General features: G+C 36.7%; 1 protein-coding gene across 1 annotated transcript in view; it reads left to right on the top strand.

Moving 5' to 3' along the window:
• Positions 1 to 23,524, top strand: part of PADI2 (peptidyl arginine deiminase 2) — a 107,957-nt gene extending 84,433 nt beyond the window's left edge. The window contains exons 9-16 of the mRNA XM_053690265.1: positions 113 to 224; positions 3,830 to 3,937; positions 5,586 to 5,737; positions 6,915 to 7,059; positions 12,643 to 12,736; positions 14,109 to 14,185; positions 15,196 to 15,324; positions 18,588 to 23,524. Coding sequence (XP_053546240.1) covers positions 113 to 224; positions 3,830 to 3,937; positions 5,586 to 5,737; positions 6,915 to 7,059; positions 12,643 to 12,736; positions 14,109 to 14,185; positions 15,196 to 15,324; positions 18,588 to 18,824 — 1,054 coding nt within the window. The 3' untranslated portion in view covers positions 18,825 to 23,524. The remainder of the gene's footprint in view (positions 1 to 112; positions 225 to 3,829; positions 3,938 to 5,585; positions 5,738 to 6,914; positions 7,060 to 12,642; positions 12,737 to 14,108; positions 14,186 to 15,195; positions 15,325 to 18,587) is intronic.
• Positions 23,525 to 24,424: the final 900 nt, after the last annotated feature.

The raw sequence follows: 24,424 nt of genomic DNA, 5'->3' as shown, positions 1-24,424 counted from the left end.
TATCGCTTCACCCATGGAGACAAAGGACAGCTGCTCTGGGTCTAACAGTGACTCTCTCTCTCTCTCTCTCTCTCTCTCTCTCTCTCTTTCTCTATTTTATTTTTTCCTGCAGTGTAAAGGATAATTACCTTTTCCTAAAGGAGATTAAGAATCTTGTGAGTGAAGCCAACTACAAGATACAGATTTGCTTTGAGTATGTGAACCGTGGGGACCGTTGGATGCAGGTCAGTCATCTCTACAATAAAGATGGCACGGATGTGTGCTGTATTATTTCACTTGGAGGCTATAATAAAAGGGACAAGTCAAAATGTAACTTTCAAGATTCTAAAGAAACCACAATTTAAAAAAAAAAAAAAGCAAAAAAAAAAAACTTTCAATTTATCACTTCCTCTTGCTATCCTTTGTACCTTTTGTTCCTTTCCATTGGAGCATATTGAGGTAGGCTCAGGAGCGTGCATGTGTCTTTGGCACTATACCATAGACATGTGCAGCCAAGAAAATTTATTTTTTGACAAAATTTTCATTCCGAATAATCAAGGAAATTAATTTCCCAGAATATTTGGTGGCTGCACTATTCGTTATTCTTTTAGTTTAAAGGGACAGTCTACACCAACATTTTTATTGTTTTAAAAGATAGATAATCCCTTTATTACCCATTCCCCAGTTTTGCATAACCAACACAGTTATATTAATATACATTTAACCTCTGTGATTATCTTGTATCTAAGCCTCTGCAAACTGCCCCTTTATTTCAGTTCTTTTGACAGACTTGCCAGTTTAGCCAATCAGTGCCTGCTCCCAGATAAATTCATGTGCACAAGCACAGTTTTATCTATATGAAATACGTGAACTAATACCCTCTAGTGGTGAAAAACTTGTAAAATGCATTCTGAAAAGAGGTGGCCTTCAAGGTCTAAGAAATTAGCATATGAACCTCCTAGGTTAAGCTTTCAACTAAGAATACCAAGAGAACAAAGCAAAATTAGTGATAAAAGTAAATTGGAAAATTGTTTAAAATGACATGCTCTATCTGAATCATGAACGTTTATTTTGGCCTAGACTGTCCCTTTAAAGTAAAATGAAAACTGAATTTTCGTTTAAACATTTACAATTGTTTTTGTTAAAATGAATGTAAATGTTTTCAAATCTACAGGTGTATTTTTCACCCTTAGCTACAATACTTACCTTAATATGCTCTGGAGGGCGTGCTACAATAAGTATTAACCGTTTAAAAAAATAAATAAAGTAAACGAATGACTACTGACAAAGTGTTACACTGTGTATTTACTGTAAATATTTCACATTCCAATATTCTGCGCTTAGGAAAATGTTTTATGTATTTTTAAATATATATTCCTTTATATATATATATATATATATATATATATATATATATATATATATATATACTGTGTGTGTGTGTTTGTGTGTGTGTATATATGTATATGTGTGTGTGTTTTGTACCAAAATACCATCAGATGTATATAGTAATATCTATTTATATATTCTGCTATGTGAAGAACATGGTAAGCACACTTGAGAATATGCGATTGGGTTTATGCGCGAGTAGGGTGTTATTTTTTTTTTTATTCCACAGTTTTGCTTCCGTAGTAAGGCTTTTTAAATGCTTCGGGTTAGTGCGCAAGGGAAAACCTTTTACTTTCAACTTGTAATACAAGCGCTACCCGACGCTTGTAAAAACCTTACTTCTAGTGTAGTAAAGTATATTAAAATTGCATGCTGTGTTTGAATTATGAATTCGCAATTCTGACTTCTATGTCCCATTTAAACACTGTTTATACTCTGTATGATGGTTCTGCGCAGTGCATGGCTTTATGAGTTGCTAAACCCTCACACACTACAGTATGTCTACCTCTTGTGTAAGAAGTGGGTATTGCAGGCACTGGTTGCTGTAAACCAGGGGTTTTCAAACCTGTCCTCAGACCTCCCCAACAGGCCAGATTTGTAGGATTACCTTGGGTGAGAGCAGGTAAAATAACTATACTAATTAGCTGATTATTTCACCTGTGCTCCAGTTCAGATATCCTAAAAATCTGGCCTGTTAGGAAGGTCTGATGACAGGTTTAAAACCCCTGCTGTAAATCATGCACACAAACAAAATAAAAATAATGAGATTGCAGATTTGTTCACTTTTTCTTGGAGAAAAAAAAATGTTTCTAGTAATTTATTAAAATATCAATTTCCTGAGAAAAACCTGTAAAACGGACATGATACTCATATGCTAAATCGTGATGTAGCAAAACTGTAAAAAGCTGACAAGAAAATATCACCTAAACATCTTTATATAAAAAAAGAGAGATTTTACCTCAAAATGTATTCAGCTCATCAGAGTAAGTGCTCTTTTTACCGTCATCTGCATGGTGAAAAAAAAAACAATCTGCATCAGTGCAGTGCATCTGCATCAGTGCAGTTCACAATTTGTTTTACTGTAATCTTGTGAGATGTCACTGAAATCTTGAAAGATTTCATGGTAAAATTCATTAAACTGAGGAGGGAAATAGCATGACTGTGTCTGCCCATGTCGGAAGCACACTCCCTTGCAAGTCGCAGGACTAGCATCCTGATGGTTTGCTTAACCCCTTCACTATAAGTACTTTAAGACAAAAACTTGCCCAAAATACCAGAGAATCTTTAGCATTTTTGCTATCACTCCATTTAAACAGAAATAGAACCTTTGTTTTTTTTTTTATTTACCTATCATATATATATATATATATATATATATATATATATATATATATATATATATATATATATATATATATATATATATATATATATATATATGAATAGACAACCCAAGGTATTGATCTAGGCCCATTTTGGCACTGCCAAATGCAATCAAATAAAAAAATTGGTACTTTTTTTCACAAACTTTGGGTTTCTCATAGAAATTATTTACCTACTGCTTGTGCAATCATGGCACAAATGTTTGTAAAAGTTTCTCTATGATCCCCTTTGTTCAGAAATAGCAGACATATATGGCTTTGCCATTGCTTTTTGGTAATTAGAAGGCAGCTAATTGCACCTGCGCACCACACTTTTATTATTCCCGGCAGTGAAGGGGTTAATTAGGTAGTTTAATTTCAGCTTTAGGGTATGGATTAGCCTCACACCTGACACTTCCCACCCCCTGATCCCTACCTGATCCCTCCCAAACAGCTCTCTTCCGTCCCCCACCCCCCACTGGTCACCCCCATCTTAGGTTTTGGCAGACAGTCTGAACATGTAAGGCTTTTTTTTTTTTTTTTTTTATAAAATATATATTTTCTGCAGTGTAGGATCCCCCTTACTCCCCACCTCCCCCCCCAAACAGCTCTCTAAACCTCCACCCTCTACCTATTAGCCGCCATCTTAGGTACTGGCTGCTGCCTGCAAGCACCTATAAGGCTGTTACAATCTATTTTGTAAAGCAGAAAGTACATTGTCTGGTTGTTGAGCAGAGGTGCAGCCAGACGAGAGACGTGGTGTATTATGTCTACCTAGCTGACAGAGGGCTTACTGATGCTTTGCCCTTGAATTCCCGGGCTTATTTTTGATCCCAGTCCTATTAGAAATATAAAACAGGGTATAAGAGGCCTTTATGGAAGCAGAAGATGCTGGTGTGTGTTTGATATTTATACGTTTATACTTCAGCTAAACACAACCCATATCTGCTTGTTAAATTCATAATTATTATGTTACACACATTATGGTTTTTTTTCCTACAAATTTCTTAATGAATTCCTCAGTTCTAATCTTTCTCAACTAGAATACAATCTACCCCATATAATTTTACAGATGTGTGAATTCTGTATATTCTGTGCAGGATGAAATGGAATTTGGGTACATTCAAGCCCCTCACAAGAGTTTTCCTGTAGTCCTGGACTCCCCAAGGGACGGAGAACTAAAGGATTTCCCTATCAGAGATCTCCTGGTAAGATTAGATTGATGAATCCTGGTTTGTGTACACAACTAAGAGGTCATGAAAATCTGTTCTGGTCTAGCTGTATCTTAACCTGTATAATACCTGTATTCCATACATATGTTGGAATACAGGGTACGTCGTTCATTAAGCGGTTAAAAAAAATATTTGGTAGAAAAAGTATTTATATTACTATAGATAAAGAATTTCTATAATGTTATGGGAAATGTGATCGAATATTGGGTATTTTCTAACAAGAAATCTGGATTCAGACCCTCTGTACCATGCTTGGTACAATGACCGGCCCTGTGGGAAGCTTCTGAACCCACAAACAATAAGCTCTGGTACCTAAGGGATATAGGTAGCACTGTTACTGCCCCAGTAACCCTAACTTATAACCTCCCACTCCCCAGGCCCTGACACACAACACCCAAGGGTGTCTTCCACTATCATAAAAATTAAAGGGACATGAAACCCAGATCTTTTTCTTTTATCATTCAAATAGCATACCATTAAAAAATGTAATTCTATTTTCGTGTAATGTAGATGCTGAGTCCTGTTCATATCTAGTGTTATAGCAGGTGATTTATATTTGATATAACACATTGGTCAATTCATCTCAATGTGCCATAAATTAACACCACAGTTTATTCCTTAGATAAGAAGCCAAGAGATCGCTTTATACCAGCTCTGTGGGTAGTACGGCTTTGCTGCTGCCAACGTACATGAGTAATCACTACGGGGACGGATCATTTCTGAGCTGTTCCCAGGCTCAGGCTGACTATCCATATCTTATAATTCATGGTCATAAAAGTGTCACGTTTGAGGCTGGACCCAAGTCAATGTACTGCATATTAAATTTTCCCCTGAGACTAATAAATTTGTCAGCACAAAATATCAGAAGCCAGAATACAATACATGAACATGACTGTAATAAACTATTTAGTTGCTACGTATAGAACGATGTGGCAGCACAATTTGTGCACAATGCACGACGATATAACTCAGAATTTTAATTGCAAAGTCCCTACGCATCATCTTCTGTTGGGGGGACCACATAAGCAGTAACTTGCGCTTATAATATTAATACAATAGGGAGCACCTCAAAAGGACTATTGTATTTTTAGGATCGGATTAGGAGGTCTTTTGGGAAGCTTGTGTGACTTTATTTGGCACCAAATAATATATCATTTTATATCATAATTGGATTGCATATCCACATTTGAAATTTCAATTTAACAAATACTATTCAGAAGTTCAATAATCAATCTGGTAAGGAATTTAGTAAACTGATACATAAAAGATACAAATATATTGATTTGAATTTTTCTATTTCAAATATTGCATAATTCAAATATAAAATTTAATAAGAGCATTAGAAATACTATTACAAATATATTTGAATATTGCATAATTCAAATATATATATGTATATATTTGATATATACAATATTCGAATTAGAAAAATTTGAATCGAATATTAAATTTAAAGATAGCATTAGAAATACTATATAATTAAACAAATGTTAGAATGTTGTACAAACGTGTTAAAACTCCAGAGAGCTTTATATGTCTAATTTATTGATTTTTAGTTATTTTCACGCTGTATTTCAGTCTTGATAATTATTAAAATCCATTTTATTCTCTTTTTTTTAAACAGGGCCCAGATTTTGGATATGTGACTAAAATTGCTGCTTCTTCGGAAGTCACAAGCCTGGACTCCTTTGGTAATCTAGAAGTCAGCCCCCCTGTAACCGTGCAAGGGAAAAAGTACCCCCTGGGGAGGATTCTTATTGGCAGCAGCTTCCCTACGTAAGATCAGAAGCACGTTTGTAAAACGAAAACAGAAGAGGGAATTTTGGGCGAAGAATTGGTTAGCTGGATATTTACAGATGGATAAAAGGGCAGTACCACACTAGGAAGGGTATTCCTTATAATGAAATTCATGCGCTATCAATTCTAGTTAAAAGGACTAGTCAGAATTAATATGTTATGATTCAAATACAGCATACAAATTGCAAAAAGTTTCAAATTTACTGCTGTTATCAGATATACCTCTTTCTCTTTATGTAAAACGTAGCTCCTTTCCATGAGCGCATACTAAGGTATGCTCAGGAGTTTGCACGAGTCTAGTGCACTGTATGTATAGCATTGTTACAAACATTGCTGTCATATAGTGCTCAAGATACATGCATACTCATTATCCTCATAGAAAAGTCACCAAGAGTAATAAGTTCATTTGAATCATGAGCGTTCAATTTTGATTAACATGTCCCTTTAAGAAGAACCTTTGCAGCAGTGGGATTCAGGGTTGTGCAAGAGCCAGTGGCTATTTTTAGCTGATCAGCTGTTACATGTGTAGCAGTAAACGCCTATTGAGCGTGGCGGTAACTTTGCTGAGACAACGGAATTCAACAAGTGAGTCCAGCTCTGTATTCCCACCTAAAACACAGATATGCCTGGTATGCCCTTTCCATGGCTACCAGGAACATTCACTTTAACACACAGCTCATTAGTCAAAATGCTGAATGCTTGCCAGATGTAGAAGCAACGTGGGATTCCTCTGACTTCAGTTTTATTGTGCAGAACATCAAAGTACATTAAAGTATCGAATCGTTGTTTGTTTACCGAAGTTGCCTCCCAACCACATCCTTCACCCCTTCAGCTGTGATTTTATGCCCAATTTATTCAAGGAATAGGAGTGTCAATAGTATGCTAGGGCTGTACTGTCTCTTGGTAGCTTTTATTAAAGAGCATACCTAGATATGCTCAGTAGTGTGCATGTGTCTTGAGCATTATATGGTGACTGATGCCATTTAGAGTTTAAAGCTGTAACATGCAACCAAGAAAACAAGGCAAAACAAGATTGGTATCCATTTACAGAAATATGTGATGTGTTAGCAACAGTTAGCTGATCAATATAGAAATCAGAATGTGGAACTGAGGTTCTGTTGGATTCTTCCTTGTAACTGGATTGTTTCCTACACAGAACTTCCGGGAGACGGATGACCAAAGTAGTAAGGGACTTCCTCTATGCCCAGCGGGTACAGGCACCCATTGAGCTATTCACTGATTGGCTGTATGTGGGTCATGTGGATGAGTTCATGACCTTCATACCAACCGCCGATGAAAAGGTAATTTCTCAATTTTCGTATTGCATTTCTTTACTTGTGCTTTGTATTTTACTATTTATAGTACACAATATTAGTCACTTGTAGCTTCCAAAAGCCAACTTCGTAAGTGCAGGATGAAAAATGATAGATAATAAAAATAAAGAATCTACACACTCAAGGACTTAATAACTGTGGGTCAAAATATATTATTTATAAATAATTTCTAAAGGACACTGTTGCAGGTACTCACTACCGTTTAGAATACAGAACCACACAGACCAATATCTGGAACTCCCACAAACCTATGCTGCCAAATCACTTCTGAGCATGTCTTGACTTATTTTCTTCAGCTATTTGCTTATACTGAGTTTGCTCAAATTATACACTTACTAGACAAAATAAAAAATACAATCTGCATTATACATTTCATAAGGGTTGGTGCAGAAGTTCTTTTGCTATGGTTTTGAATAATTTTTACTATCTCTATACTATGAAAAATACATATTTTAAAAGAATACGCATCTCATTTGTTCATCTTATTCAAAGCTGCAAACTCCTGAAAAACAGCATTAAACTTTCAACAGTCCAACACACACTCACACTCACTCACTCACTCACTCACTCACTCACACACTCACACACACATACTCACTCACACAATCACACAAACACATTGTATTGTAATGTTGGTTGATATGAATGATGATGTAATATTGTAAGCACTTTGTGACCAATACCTTCTAACTGTATGGTAGTGTCGCCATCTGTTGGGTGTAATAGGTAATGCACATGATCTATTGAAAAACTATCACCTAGATCAGTGTTTTTCAACCAGTGTGCCGTGGCACACTAGTGTGCCGTGAGAGATCCTCAGGTGTGCCACGGCAGACTGACAACAGTGTGACATTTTTTAAACTTTGCTTGTTTTTTACTCCCAGTGCACGGGTAGTTTGTAGGAGGCATGGCATAACAGCACAATACATACAGTGTGTGTGTGTTTGTGTGTATGTGTATATATATATATATGCTGTATTAGGCTACAATGTGTGATTTTTTTTTTAGCATTTTGGGATGGTGGTGTGCCACAGGATTTTTTTAATGTAAAAAAGTGTGCCACAGCAAAAAAAAGGTTGAAAATCACTGACCTAGATTACGAGTTTTGCGTTAGAGGCTGTGCGGTGCTAACGAGCAGTTTATGCTCACCGCTCACTTACAGACAGCGCTGGTATTACGGGTTTTTACAAACCAGACAAGAAGTGAGCGTTGAGCAAAATTTTGCTCATTACCGCACTCCAATACCAGCGCTGCTTACGTTAGCGGTGAGCTGGTGTAACGTGCTCATGCACGATTTCTCCATATGAATCAACAGGGAGAGCCGGCTGAGAAAAAGTCTAACACCTGCAAAAAAGCAGCGTAAAACTCACTAACGCAGCCCCATTGATTCCTATGGGGAAATACATTTTATGTCTACACCTAACACCCTAACATGAACCCCGAGTCTAAACACCCCTAATCTTACACTTATTAACCCCTAATCTGCCACCCACCGACATCGCTGACACCTACATTATATTTATTAACCCCTAATCTGCCGCTCCGGACACCGCCGCCACCTATTTTATACTTATGAACCCCTAATCTGCTGCCCCCAACATCGCCGAACCCTACATTATATTTATTAACCCCTAATCTCCCGCCCCCAATGTCGCCGCAACCTACCTACACTTATTAACCCCTAATCTGCTACCCCCAACGTCGCCGCCACTATAATAAACATATTAACCCCTAAACCGCCGCACTCCCACCTCGCAAACATTAGTTAAATATTATTAACCCCTAATCTGCCGGCCCTAACATCGCCGACACCTACCTACATTTATTAACCCCTAATCTGCCGCCCCCAACGTCGCCGCCACTATATTAAAGTTATTAACCCCTAAACCTAAGTCTAACCCTAACCCCCCCTAACTTAAATATAATTTAAATAAATCTAAATAAAATTACTATAATTAACTAAATTATTCCTATTTAAAACTACTTACCTGTAAAATAAACCCTAAAATAGCTACAATATAACTAATAGTTACATTGTAGCTATCTTAGGTTTTATTTTTATTTTACAGGCAAGTTTGTATTTATTTTAACTAGGTAGAATAGTTATTAAATAGTTATTAACTATTTAATAACTACCTAGCTAAAATAAAGACAAATTGACCTGTAAAATAAAATCTAACCTAAGTTACAATAACACCTAACACTACACTATAATTAAATTAATTCCCTAAATTAAATACAATTAAATACAATTAATTAAAATTAGCTAAAGTACAAAAACAAACAAACACTAAATTACAGAAAATAATAAACAAATTACAAGATTTTTAAACTAATTACACCTAATCTAATCCCCCTAACAAAATAAAAAAGCCCCCCAAAATAAAAAAAGCCCTACCCTACACTAAATTACAAATAGCCCTTAAAAGGACCTTTTGCGGGGAATTGCCCCAAAGTAATCAGCTCTTTTACCTGCAAAAAAATTACAAATCCCCCCCCCAACATTAAAACCCACCACCCACACAACCAACCCTACTCTAAAACCCACCCAATACCCCCTTAAAAAAACCTAACACTAACCCCTTGAAGATCACCTTACCGGGAGAAGTCTTCATCCAACCGGGCCGAAGTCTTCATCCAAGTTGGGCGAAGTGGTCCTCCAGACGGGCAGAAGTCTTCATCCAGACGGCATTTTCTATCTTCATCCATCCGGCGCGGAGCGGGTCCATCTTCAAGACATCCGACGCGGAGCATCCTCTTCCTTCCGACAGCTAACACTGAATAAAGGTTCCTTTAAATTATGTCATCCAAGATGGCGTCCCTTCAATTCCGATTGGCTGATAGAATTCTATCAGCCAATCGGAATTAAGGTAGGAAAAATCCTATTGGCTGATGCAATCAGCCAATAGGATTGAAGTTCAATCCTATTGGCTGATCCAATCAGCCAATAGGATTGAGCTTGCATTCTATTGGCTGTTCCAATCAGAACAGCCAATAGAAGAAAGAGGATTCTCCGAGTCGGATGTCTTGAAGATGGACCCGCTCCGTGCCGGATGGATGAAGATAGAAGATGCCGTCTGGATGAAGACTTCTGCCTGTCTGGAGGACCACTTCGCCTGGCTTGGATGAAGACTTCTCCCAGCTTCGTTGAGGACTTCAACCCGGTTGGATGAAGACTTCTCCCGGTAAGGTGATCTTCAAGGGGTTAGTGTTAGGTTTTGTTTAAGGGGGTATTGGGTGGGTTTTAGAGTAGGGTTGGTTGTGTGGGTGGTGGGTTTTAATGTTGGGGGGGGATTTGTAATTTTTTTTTACAGGTAAAAGAGCTAATTACTTTGGGGCAATGCCCCGCAAAAGGCCCTTTTAAGGGCTATTTGTAATTTAGTGTAGGGTAGGGCTTTTTTTTATTTTTTTTTATTTTTTTATTTTGTTAGGGGGATTAGATTAGGTGTAATTAGTTTAAAAATCTTGTAATTTGTTTATTATTTTCTGTAATTTAGTGTTTGTTTTTTTTGTACTTTAGTTAATTTTATTTAATTGTATTTAATTTAGGGAATTAAATTAATTTTTATTGTAGTGTTAGTGTAACTTAGGTTAGGTTTTATTTTACAGGTCAATTTGTCTTTATTTTAGCTAGGTAGTTATTAAATAGTTAATAACTATTTAATAACTATTCTACCTAGTTAAAATAAATACAAACTTGCCTGTAAATTAAAAATAAACCCTAAGATAGATACAATGTTACTATTAGTTATATTGTAGCTAGCTTAGGGTTTATTTTACAGGTAAGTATTTAGTTTTAAATAGGAATTATTTAATTATTAATAGTAATTTTTATTTAGATTTATTTTAATTATATTTAAGTTAGGGGGGTTAGGGTTAGACTTAGATTTAGGGGTTAATAACTTTAGTATAGTAGCGGCGACGTTGGGGGTGGCAGATTAGGGGTTAATAAATGTAGGTAGGTGTCGGCGATGTTAGGGACAGCAGATTAGGGGTTAATAATATTTAACTAATGTTTGCGAGGCGGGAGTGTGGCGGTTTAGGGGTTAATATATTTATTATAGTGGCAGCGATGTCTGGTTTGGCAGATTAGGGGTTAAAAAAAAATTAATGTTTGCGATGCGGGAGGGCCTCGGTTTAGGGGTTAATAGGTAGTTTATGGGTGTTAGTGTACTTTTTAGCACTTTAGTTAAGAGTTTTATGCTACGGCGTTGTAGTGTAAAACTCTTAACTACTGACTTTAAAATGCGGACCAGTCTTGACAGGGGAGGGTCTACCGCTCACTTTTTGGCAGACTCGTAATACCGTCGCTATGCAAGTCCCATTGAAAAAAAAGAGGATACGCAATTTACGTAAGTGGATTTGCAGTATTTCCAAGTCTGGCCAAAAAAGTGAGCGGTGAGCCTGTACCTTCAAGACTCATAATACCAGCGGGCGTTAAAAAGCAGCGTTAAGACCGGCTAACTCTGCTTTTTAAGCCTAACGCAAAACTCGTAATCTAGCCGTATGAAATAGAAAGTTCCTTGTTTTATTTTAGAATGGTCTGGTACTGAAGTTAGCATCTGTTACTTTTTATTTATGAAGCACCAACGTATTAATCAATTCTGTAAAATAATTTTAAAGGTTTATTAATCAGTTACTGCTTACAATGGATGGTAAATATGTATTTTGTTTAGCATCTCATGTATTGCAGAGACCACCGCTAATCAGCTGTGTGCTATTGCAGAGACCACCGCTAATCAGCTGTGTGCTTTATTATTAAACTATAAAATGTCAGTCACATATGTTTTACTATAACCCTAAGAAAGAAGTCTGTGCTGTTGAATGTTCTAAAAGGAATAGTCTGGTCAAAATTAAACTTTCATAAAAAAGCAACTTTCTAATTTACTCATTAATAATTTTCCTTCGTTCTCTTGCTATCTTTATTTGATTAAGTCCAAATGACAGCAGCACTCACCAAACGATATAAAATTTCACAGCTATATTTGGAGATTTCCCAAGGTACAAAGATTAAGACGACAAAGTTTCGGGCTTGTTGCCCTTAGTCATGTCAAGTACATTACTTAACATGACTAAGTGCAACAAGCCCGAAACGTTGCCGTCTTAATCTTTGTACCTTAGGAAATCTCCAAATAAAGCTGTGAAATTTTATATCGTTTGGTGAGTGCTGCTGTCATTTGGACTTATTCACTTGTGTTTGTTAGTAAGATTTGGTGTGGAACCTACGACAGCCTGCACCACTGTGGCTTCACATTTGTGCTGGACATTTTTGATCATTTATCTTTATTTGATTGTAAGCTTAGGAAACAGTCCATTTTTGGTTCATAACCTGGGTAGCACTTGCTGATTGGTGGCTACATTTAGACACCAATCGGAAAGTGCTACCCAGGTGCTGAACCAAAAATGGGCTGGCTCCTAAGCTTACATTCTTGCCTTTTCAAATAAAGATACCAAGAGAATGAAGACATTTTGAATATATTGAATATTTAAATATAAAGTAATCATTCACATGTTCATTGAGGGTAAACTAGGTATTTTTTTTCCTTCTAGGGCTTCCGTCTGCTCCTGGCCAGTCCTGTCGCCTGCCTGCGAGTGTTTCGTGAGCAGAAACATAAAGGAAATGGAGACGCCACATTATTTCAAGGTACAGACATACTGGGCTTCTTTTACAACTTGCATAAAACAGCAATCGATAAAATGGATTAGCGATTTATCATTGTTGTGTGACTCTTAAGCATTCAATGGCTCGCAAATGGTAGGGTCATGCAACCTTAGTTTTATCATAGAAACATTCAAGCAGTTAATAAGGGATCATTATATCAACAGCTGCTACAGGAACACCCTTTCAAATGGGCTGTCGCTCTCCCACCTTCCTGTGGGAGGTTAATTTACTCTGCTGCCTCTAGTTTATTTAATTTTTTTTATAACCAATACTGCAGTACTGAAATTTTCAATATAGATGATGGTTTCAACAGCTATTTCAAATGACAAAATAAAGATAAAGGAGCTATTTGATAACCGTTTAATACATTCCAGCAGGTGAAATGGATTATTGGGAACACATTAAAGTGACGTGACACCCCATTTTTTCTCTCATGATTCAGATAGAGCATACAATTTTAAACAACTTTTTAATTTACTTTTATTGTAAAAATGTGTTTGTTCTCTTAGTATCTTTTGTTGAAAAGCAGGGATGTAAGCTCATGAGCTGGCCCATTGCTGCAGCACTATATGGAAACATTTTTGCAATAGAAAGAGCACTAAATTGCAGGACTATTTTCTGACATATAGTGCTCTAGACTTAGGTAGCTCTTCAACAAACAATAAAATGGGGGGAAATGCAAATTTGATAATAGAAGTAAATGGGAACTTTTTTTTTATATATATAAATGTTTGCGTTTCATATGCCTTTAAAGGGGAGAACATATAACAGTAGACCCTTTAAGCAAAATGATCACTGTTAATTAAAGGTAGTAAACCCAATTTTTTTTCTTTCATGATTCAGATAGAGCGGCTATTTTAAACAACTTTCTAATTGACTCCTCTTATCAATTTTTCTTTATTCTCTTGCTATCTTTATTTGGAAAAAGCAGGAATCTAAGCTAAGGAGCCAGCCCATTTTTGGTTCAGCACCCTGGGTAGTGCTTGCTGTTTTGTGGCTACATTTAGCCACCAATCGGCAAGCGCAACCCAAGTGCTTCTACGCTTTACATTCTTGCTTTTTAAATAAATATAGCAAAAGAACAAAGACAATTAGATAATATGAGTAAATTAGAAAGTTGCTTAAAATTGTATGCTCTATCTGAATCATAAAAGAAAACATTTGGGTTCAGTGTCCCTTTAAGGCCAGAAAGTAGTTTTCTCTTGTGTTGTTAGTATGTTTACAATCTGTATGTTAAACTACAGCTACGGCAGTAAAAGTCATTTTCCATTATAAGCATTGGAAATTTAGGAACAGTTATTACTGCGTGTCTGATTAGTGACACCTGAGTAAATAATTGTATTGTTTATACCAGGCCTAGAAACCAAGAGATGGACTGTCACCAAAATCCTCTCCACAGAAGCCATACTGCAGGAGAACAGTTTCGTCCAGGTGAGAGGTTAAGCTGGGTGTGACATCATAGCTGTTTTATTAAAGGGACAGTCAACACTAATATTGTTATTGTTTAAAAAGATAGATAATGCCCTTACTGCCCATCCCTCAACTTTGCACAACCAACATGGTTATAATAATATACTTTATAACATTTAAACCTCTAAATGTCTGCCTGTTTCTAAGTCACTAAAGACAGCCTCTTATCACATGCTTGTTTATTTGCTTTTCACAACAGGAGAGCGCTAGTTCATGTGGGCCATATAGATAACATTGTGCTTATGCCTGTGGGTTCTGCACAACACAGCTAAAATGCAAGTCAATAGATAATAAATAAAGTCATGTGATCAGGGGGCAGTCTGCAGAGGCTTAGATACAGGGTAATCACTGAGGTAAAAAGTATGGGTAATAAAGGGATTATCTATCTTTTAAAACAATAAAAAAAATTGAGTTGACTGTCCCTTTTTAAGTTTCTTATGTAAGAGCGATTGATGCCTTATTATTCTTTGCTGCCATGCTATTTCACCCATTGGCTACCAGATAGGGCTACAAAGCAATGTGTTCCCTCTAAGGCCAGTTTTGTGAGCGGCACAGCAGTGAAACAGTTAATTAGAGCAATTAGCAAAAACTACACAATGGAGACTGCAAGTTGTGGCTCCCTCATTAACTGTTTCACTAATGGGCGGCTCACAAAACTGGCCTTAGGGTAATTGATACATCAACCCCTTGACTACCAGAAAGGGTTGCGACCAGTGTTCCCTCTAAGTTCTATGAAATGTTTTAACTTTTCTACTTAACCTCTTGCCTGCCAGAGAGAACTGTAATGTATTACAAAGCAGTGCATTACACCCCTCTCTGACAGCCAAGAAATTAAACAGAAAAAAACAAAAATGTGTATGAGATTTAAATAATAATTGCAAAAAGTGGTCAGGTTGTGTTTCTGGGATCGGACTAGTTATAACTGAGGGTGAGAGAAATCTAAGGTTTGTTTGTGATTCTCCTCTGACCAGAACTGCATTGACTGGAACCGGGATATCCTGAAGAAGGAACTTGGTCTCACTGAAGATGACATCATAGATCTCCCTGCACTGTTTAGACTTGGTAAAGACGGCAAAGCTTTGGCTTTCTTCCCAAACATGGTGAGTATTCTGAGGGCTTTATCCTAGTGCAGGGGTGGGGAACTCCTGATGTTTCATAACTACATTACCCATGATGCTTAGGCACTCTGAAGTCCAGTTGAGCATCATGAGAAATGTAGTTTTGAAACTTCTGGAGAGCAAAGGTTCCCCATCCCTGTTCTAGCAGGATGAGCAAGTAAATCGTGTTTCCATGGAAACCACATATATATAGCGCACAATTGTTATTTGTTTCAGCTTCTGCTTTATCTGATTTCATAAATGGTTTGCTGTATGCAGGCAGGGGCTAGTACTACTTTTAAAGGGACTTTGGGATAGTGAACCCAATTTTTTTTCTTTCATGATTCAGATAGAGCAGCAATTTTAAGCAACTTTCTAATTTACTCCTATTATCAATTTTTCTTTGGTCTCTTTTTTTGAAAAAGAAAGAATGTAAGCTTACAATCTGGCACATCTTTGGTTCACACCTGGGTAGTGCTTGCTGATTGGTGAGTAAATCTAGCCACCAATCAGCAAGCGCTACCCAGGGTGCTGAACCAAAAATGGACTGGCTCCTATTACATTCCTTCTTTTTCAAATAAAAATTCAAGGAGAACGAAGAAAAATTGATCATAGGAGTAATTTGGAAAGTTGCTTAAAATTGCTGCTCTATCTGAATCATGAAAGAAAACATTTGGGTTTAGTGTCCCTTTAATGGTGATTTTCAATTACTACTTTCTGGCCTTAAAGGGACACTAAACCCATTGTTTTTCATTCATGATTCAGATAGTGGACGCAATTTTAAGCAACTTTCTAATTTACTCCTAGTATCAATTTTTCTTTGTACTCTTGGCATCTTTATTTGAAAAGCAGAAATGTTAAGCTTAGGAGCCGGCCCATTTTTGGTTCAGCACCTGGGTATCTCTTGCTGATTGGTGGGTAAATGTAGCCACCAATCAGCTAGCACTACCCAGTGTTCTGAACCAAAAATGGGCCGGCTCTTAATTTTACATTCCTGCTTTTTCAAATAAAGAGACCAAGAGAACGAAGAAAAATTGATAATAGGAGTAAATTAGAAAGTTGCTTAAAATTGCTGCCCTATCTGAATCATGAAAGAAAAAAAAATCGGGTTTACTATCCCTTTAATGTGCATAGTTAATGTAAGCTCCAGAGTAGAAATGCACTACTGGGAGCTAGCTGAACACTTCAGGTGAGCCAATGACAAGAGGCTTATATCTGCAGCTAACTCCCATTATTGTATTTCTGCTCCTGGGCCATACTAGGTATGCTTTTGTTAACAAAGAATACCTAAAGAATGAAGCAAATTAGATAATAGAAGTAATATGGAAAGTTGTTAAAAATCGTATGTTATGTCCTTGTCATAAAAGATGTTTTTTGAGTTTTATGTCACTTTAAAAATAAGCATTAGCATTAACAATTAGTAACACGTGACTTTTAGCCAATAAGCATTAGTAATACATGACTATCAACCAATAAGAATTAGTAACACGTGACTATCAGCCAATAAGAATTAGTAACACGTGACTATCAGCCAATAAGAATTAGTAACACGTGACTATCAGCCAATAACAATTAGTAACACGCGACTATCAGCCAATAAGAATTAGTAACACGTGACTATCAACCAATAAGGATTAGTAACACGTGACTATCAGCCAATAACAATTAGTAACACGTGACTATCAACCAATAAAGATTAGTAATACATGACTATCAACCAATAAGAATTAGTAACACGTGACTATCAGCCAATAAGAATTAGTAACACGTGACTATCAGCCAATAACAATTAGTAACAGGCGACTATCAGCCAATAACAATTAGTAACACGTGACTATCAACCAATAAGGATTAGTAACACGTGACTATCAGCCAATAACAGTTAGTAACACGTGACTATCAGCCAATAAGGTTTAGTAACACGTGACTATCAGCGAATAAGGATTAGTAACACGTAACTATCAACCAATAAGGTTTAGTAACACGTGACTGTCAACCAATAAGGATTAGTAGCACGTGACTATCAGCCAATAACAATTAGTAACACGTGACTATCAACCAAAAAAGATTAGTAACATGTGACTATCAACCAATAAGGTTTAGTAACACGTGACTGTCAACCAATAAGGGTTAGTAACACGTGACTATCAACCAAAAAAGATTAGTAACATGTGACTATCAACCAATAAGGTTTAGTAACACGTGACTGTCAACCAATAAGGATTAGTAGCACGTGACTATCAGCCAATAACAATTAGTAACACGTGACTATCAACCAAAAAAGATTAGTAACATGTGACTATCAACCAATAAGGTTTAGTAACACGTGACTGTCAACCAATAAGGGTTAGTAACACGTGACTATCAACCAAAAAAGATTAGTAACATGTGACTATCAACCAATAAGGTTTAGTAACACGTGACTGTCAACCAATAAGGATTAGTAGCACGTGACTATCAGCCAATAACAATTAGTAACACGTGACTATCAACCAAAAAAGATTAGTAACATGTGACTGTCAACCAATAAGGATTAGTAACACGTGACTGTCAACCAATAAGGGTTAGTAACACGTGACTATCAACCAAAAAAGATTAGTAACATGTGACTATCAGCCAATAAGCATTAGTAGGAAGTAAAACAACTTGTACATCTGTATTTCTTTTGTTTCCTATTGAAACAAACAGCTCTTACTTCACATTTTTCTTCATGCAAAAAAGTCAATATTTTTAAATGCTGATCTTTCATATGGGTGACCTATATTTTTTTAAGATAGTGTCCCTTTAATTTAGGTGGGCCCACATTAAAGGGACATAAAATCACAGGAGAAAATGTTCTAATGCAAGCAATAATGCTCTATGTTTAACCCCTGCAAAGGCAATACACAACTAGGGAGACCTAGCTGAGCAGGTGAGCCAAGGAAAAGAGGCATAAGTGCGTATCAATCAATCAGCAGCTAGCTTCCAGGAGTGCATTGTCGCTCCTGTATCTACCCACTAATGTTTTTTAGCAAATGATACCAAGAGAACAAGGTAATCCTAGTAATAGAAATAAACTAAATGTCTCTTAAAATTGATTTCTCTATCTGAACCTTAAAAGTTTATTTTTTACTTTTGTATCCCTTTAAAGGGAGATTATAGTGAGACCAGTTGCTTGCTTCTTAACCATGTTCTGTGTGGTTTTAGGTAAAGAAAGATAATAATTCTGCTTCACAGCCTTTATTATGTACTTAAATATTACAATTATCCTTCTGTTCCCTCTGCAGGTTAATATGATTGTTCTGGGAAAGGATTTGGGTATCCCCAAACCGTATGGACCTGTTATTGAAGAAACCTGCTGCCTAGAAGATTATGTCATCTCATTGCTTAAGCCATTGGGTTTTAACTGCACCTTCATAGATGACGTTGTGTCCTACCACAAGAAGCTGGGGGAGGTGCATTGTGGAACCAACGTTCGTCGCAAGCCTTTTACTTTCAAGTGGTGGCAAATGGAAGAGCCATAATATTTCAAGATCCCTCATTACCTAACTAATGTTTTTGAAAGTGTAACAGCTGGCAGTTAATGATGCGACCACTACTCCGCAAAATTTATTAGGATCATATCATAAATTCTTTGTTGACTCAAATCTGCTCTAGTGCCTTAATCAACCAAATGTACATTTGTAGTTATGCCTTGGATACTGGATTCACTAATAATGGAGAATTGCTTAGGTTGTAAGGGACACGTGTATCACATACTAGTGATAAAGTGTTTGCCACAGTCACAGCTGGACGTGTCATTCTTTTGTGCTGGAAGAAAAGAGTCAGGTTACATCGTTGATCACCTATGAGTTGCATGAAGAATAGAGACAGCTGTTTATTGGTTGGATGTGGAGCACATTTATCCACCATTTTTTGTTTGTTATAGATCCCTGCACTTACAATTGGTCTTCTTATTTAAATGCTACAAATCAACTAGACTGCTGTTTAGCCATACAAATATCATTTATATTATTTACTGTAACATCAAGGTATTCAGTGATGTACTTTGGGTTGCCAAATGTCCTCTATATTAAAAAAAAATGCCCATGGGGGATCTTAGTAAAGAAGTAGGTGGGGTCAAATTCAGAACTCATTGCCCTGAAGCTTGTGTAAGCCATATGCCCAAAAAGGGACCTCAGATCAGACCCCATTGGCTGCAGCACTTTTGTGGCAATGGGGTGGTTTTTGACCTTTAAAAAGTAGGTTACTAAATGTCAAGGATAGAGGGTAGAACTAGTGGAGAGCAAGGATTCTCTACTACCTACTCCTGTTTCATTATATAAATACCCTTTTATCCCATTTACCTCTCTTTGTCCTCAGTAGAACTAAAGGAGTTGCTCTTGAAAACACATGACTTTTGATATCTTTGAGATTTAGCGGGCAACAATAATGATTGGAGATGGTTAGTAACCCCAGCATGCCACTAGAACCACAACTGATCAAACCTCAGATCAAGCTCATGGCCCTGCAGAGCCATCAGCTATTTTTTAACATCAGATCTCAGATCAGATATCTTGTCCTGCAGCCCTTCTTTATATGCCATCAGACCTACAGCCTTGTAGCCCCCTGTCAGCCAACATCAGATCTACAGCCTTGTAGCCCCCTGTCAGCCAACATCAGATCTACAGCCTTGTAACCCATCAGCTATTTGCTAACATCAGATCTCAGATCAGATCCCTTGCCCTGCAGCCCTTCTCCTTTATATGCCATCAGACCTACAGCCTTGTAGCCCCTTGTTAGCCAATATCAGACCTACAGCCTTGTAGCCCCTTGTTAGCCAACATCAGACCTACAGCCTTGTAGCCCCCTGTCAGACAATATCAGACCTACAGCCTTGTAGCCCCTTGTTAGCCAACATCAGACCTACAGCCTTGTAGCCCCCTGTCAGACAATATCAGACCTACAGCCTTGTAGCCCCTTGTTAGCCAACATCAGACCTACAGCCTTGTAGCCCCCTGTCAGTTAAATGCCCAAAATCAGATCTCAAATCAGACCTGTGTCCCTGAACCTTATGACTGTTATGTACCAAAAACAGACCTCATATCAGATTTATGCTTCTGTTAGCTACATGATCATATAGCTAACTACTTTTTTCACATTTCTTGTAGTTGGACAGGCTGATGAATTATTTGAATATCTGGTTAAATACTGAATGACTAGCAACCATAGTTGTACCCTGTCAGAAATGTCCTGGGCGCTTCACCAAATTCAACCAATCTTACAATCATTATTCCTGTTCATAGTAAAGCTGTCCAATTTAATTTTCAAGGATATTTGGTGAATAAAACCCCTTTACTATATGGAGATTGTACAATAAGCACTTCAATTCTTATTATAGATCAGTTTTGCAGATCTGAAACTATTTAGAATGCAAAGCTAAGCAATATAACTGTTTTTATGTTAACCCTAAATAACTCTAAGCTGCTTTCTTGTCATTAATAATAATTTGAAAATTTTTATTGTACTAACATTTTAATTTTAGGTGTACTAACCTCATTTGCCAGTATGGAATAACCAAACTTTTACTAAAAAGCTATGCAGCAGGGATGAATTGATAGTAAATGGAACTGCAGAATTTTGCACAACTACAATTAGTTGCTTTTCATAAAAAAAAATTAAAAAAAGGGGAAAGCAAAGAATTGCGAATTTACATCTCTAAACTCATAAATGTCATGAAAGGTTGCTCCAGTTAATAAATCAAGAATATTACCTGCTTGTAATACTGCTTATATTGGTAGAACTATACAAAACATGCTAATTGTTTACAATAGCATTTACTATTTAAACCACAATATGGGAATTACAATGTTGCAGTCTGGGGCTATCATTTAATATGTGGCAAGCTTTTGTTAACCCTTTGCAGCCAGAAAAGACTGTGGAGTATAATTTTGCGCGCACACACACACACACACACACATATATATATATATATACATAATTCCTGTTCACACACACACATATATATATATACATAATTCCTGTTCAAAAATGCTTTTACAACATTGTAGCAAAGCTATGTATTTTGATGAGGACACAAACCTGGGGAAATGAATTGCATTCACAAGAGAAAAATACTAATTTTAGCTTTTTTCTCGAAAGACATAGGTTTCAGTTGTAAAGGTACAAAAAAAAACTTAAAGGGATAGAAATGTCAAAATTGAAATGTGCATAGATGCATTTAAATTTTAAATAGAAACATTTTTGCAATATACTTCTATTAGCAAAAATTCTTCTAGTAAAAGTTATTGCTGTGTATGCTGTGAGTGCTCCTGCAACAATATTCAAAAACACCACCTCACCTCAGAGAGTCAGCAGTGGTTTGTATGAGACCAATTAAGTCTTCACAGACACAACACACACTCTCTGAGCTTGAATATTGGTGCACAAGCCCTCATAGCATATGTGCATATGCCACTGAAAAACAGAAAGAAAAAAAAATGTTTTGAAGTTCAGGTATGCAGAAACTACAGTGAGATTAGCTATTTATTTTGTATTAGTTTGCTTTAAATGGGCTTTCTTATGTCATGGGCATTATATATTTTTTTTAAGTGAGGACCACAAATTATGTGACATTATAGCAAGTGTACGTGTTCTCTGTTTATTATATATCCTTTGCACAATGAACGTTTTTATTAAAATCAGACCAGCTTCTATATTAAAAGGACAAATACATTTTTAACAATTAAACACTGTAGTGCAAAAATCTGCATACAAAATAATGTTTTAAAAGCATTTAGACTGACATTTTGTTTGCAGCATTTGAAACTGTGTTGCAGTCCAAAGATATACCACCTAAAAGGCATCTTGTGTATGTTTCTCCTTTGCCACAGCCTATTAGGGATAGATAGAAACAAGAAGATTTATGGATATTGCATTATTCACACCAGTGAAGGCAGTGGGCAGTGGAAATAACACAATTTTTAGAATCACATTTCTGGTAAAGCAGCCACAAATATATAGTTTTACTAAAGATATTTGCACAATTTAACAGGTTAAATGAATATCCCTTTAATATCTTTCAACCAATGGGATTATCTGTAGTGTTAAGGCAAATATTTTTGTTGGCATCAAAATGTGCCAGGATACTCTGTGTGGGTAGGATATTCAGAACAAAGAAATAGATTTGTCATTTTAACAGTAGGGGGCACTCAACTCAACAATATCATTGGGTGCTCATACATATACAAATATTTAAAGGGACAGTGTACTCAGTCAAAGCAGCAGCTAAGATTTAATTGTATTTAAAGTTGATGCAGGATCACCATTAAAAAAGGGCTGTGCTCTCTCTCCCACCCTCACTGGGAGGTTGTTTATATTTTGATGAATCTTGTTTACATAGCTTTTCTGTAGCCATTACTGTACTACTGATATTTTTAGTAATGGAGGTAGTTTCAAAAGGGAAATCAGCTATTATGGATGACAAAATAAAGGCAAAGGAGCTATTTGTTAATAATTTAATACACAGCAGGTAACGTGGATAATTGGTAACACATTAATGGGGTTCATTTTACAGTACACTGTCCCTTTAAGCCCCTGGATGTCAAATACATAATATATTACCTAATGAATGACTATGATTTCTAACATAACTATGGTTAATCAGTAGCATATTAACCCCGTGGCTTCCAGAGAGGCATTGTATAGTATTTATCTTTATGTGAAAATAAATTAGTCAAACTCTTTGTTATCTAACAGCCATGGCTAAACAAGAATGCACTGCTCTGGCACTATAAAGGTTAATTTGCTAAATAAGCCCCATAGGTTCCATGTGATCTTATGTCGCTGTAACAGAATTCTCACCCTGACTGCGTCTCTGCTGTTCCATTTCCTTCTCTAAGTGCCTGTTTGGGTTCTAAGATATTGTGTCTATTTGGTTGGTTGTTTTTGACAATTTTGCCTGTAAAAGGGTGCAATGTTATTATCATTTTTACATTACTAACTTATAAAATGTGTTTTCTATTTCTGTTTGTAAGAAATGTAATTTCTAAGATTTTGTTGATGCTGTCTTAGGTTATTTTGTTCCCACAGTTTCCTGTGGAAGTTTCAGAACTGAAATATGCTGCTTATAAAGAATGTTGTTCTCTCTTTTAAACCAATGTGCAATTCTTTTTTTTTTTCTTGTACTGGGAACCAGTGACTTTACAAACTGTGTTATGGCTTTAGCAATAAACATGTGACTGAATGTTTGCTCTCAGCTTAAATTCTGCAAGAAAATAAACTAGTAATATTATTATAGAAAGCAGAAAACAAGACAATTATTACTTTACTTACCGCCAGACACTTTGCTTTAAAAGACCTGAGTCCTCACACATTATGGGCTAGATAACAGGTTCAGCAAAAGCGATATTTGCACTCAACTTAGTAATACCAGCGCACACCAGGATTTTTTTTTTTTTTTTTAAATTAGCATCTCTCTTCTCACTCTAAACTATCTTCCTCAACTCCCTCCTCTCTTCAATCTCTCTTTTTACCCCTTCCCTTCTCTCTTCATGAAACCATATTTTCTTCTTAAAATGGGGAGAGTCCACAGCTGCATTCAATACTTTTAGGAAATACAGACCTGGCCACCAGGAGGAGGCAAAAACACCCCAGCCAAAGGCTTAAATACCTCCCCCACTTCCCTCATCCCCCAGTCATTCTTTGCCTTTCATCACAGGAGGTTGGCAGAGAAGTGTCAGAAGATTACGGAGTAGTCTCTAATGGAGGGGAGTACTCTTCGAGATGGGACTGGAGTTTTAAGTAGTCTTGTCAGCCTCTCAGTGAGAGCATGGATGAAAGTTATAGTCTGGAGATGCAGGGAGAGTCTTTCTGCGAAACCATGCAGACTCACATTAACAGCTCCATAAGCAATCAGCATTGATGAGTTTCGCTGCCTGCTTTCTTCACTCAAGTCCATGTCAGAAGCAACGCTACTATCTGTCAAACTTGAAGGACCGTGTTACTGTTCCACGGCATAGATTCTGGTAAGATCGTTTCATTTTCATTGTGGGAATATATGTAATGATAGAAGACAGGGTCTCAGTGGGACTCCTTTATCTTTATGGAATCCAGGGTTAATATCTCCTAAGGGAGGGTTATTGAA

This window comes from Bombina bombina, chromosome 8, assembly GCF_027579735.1.
Source record: "Bombina bombina isolate aBomBom1 chromosome 8, aBomBom1.pri, whole genome shotgun sequence".
In the NCBI taxonomy this organism is placed as follows: domain Eukaryota; kingdom Metazoa; phylum Chordata; class Amphibia; order Anura; family Bombinatoridae; genus Bombina; species Bombina bombina.
Note: the sequence above shows the minus strand (reverse complement) of the source record. Positions and strands in the feature narration are given on the sequence as shown.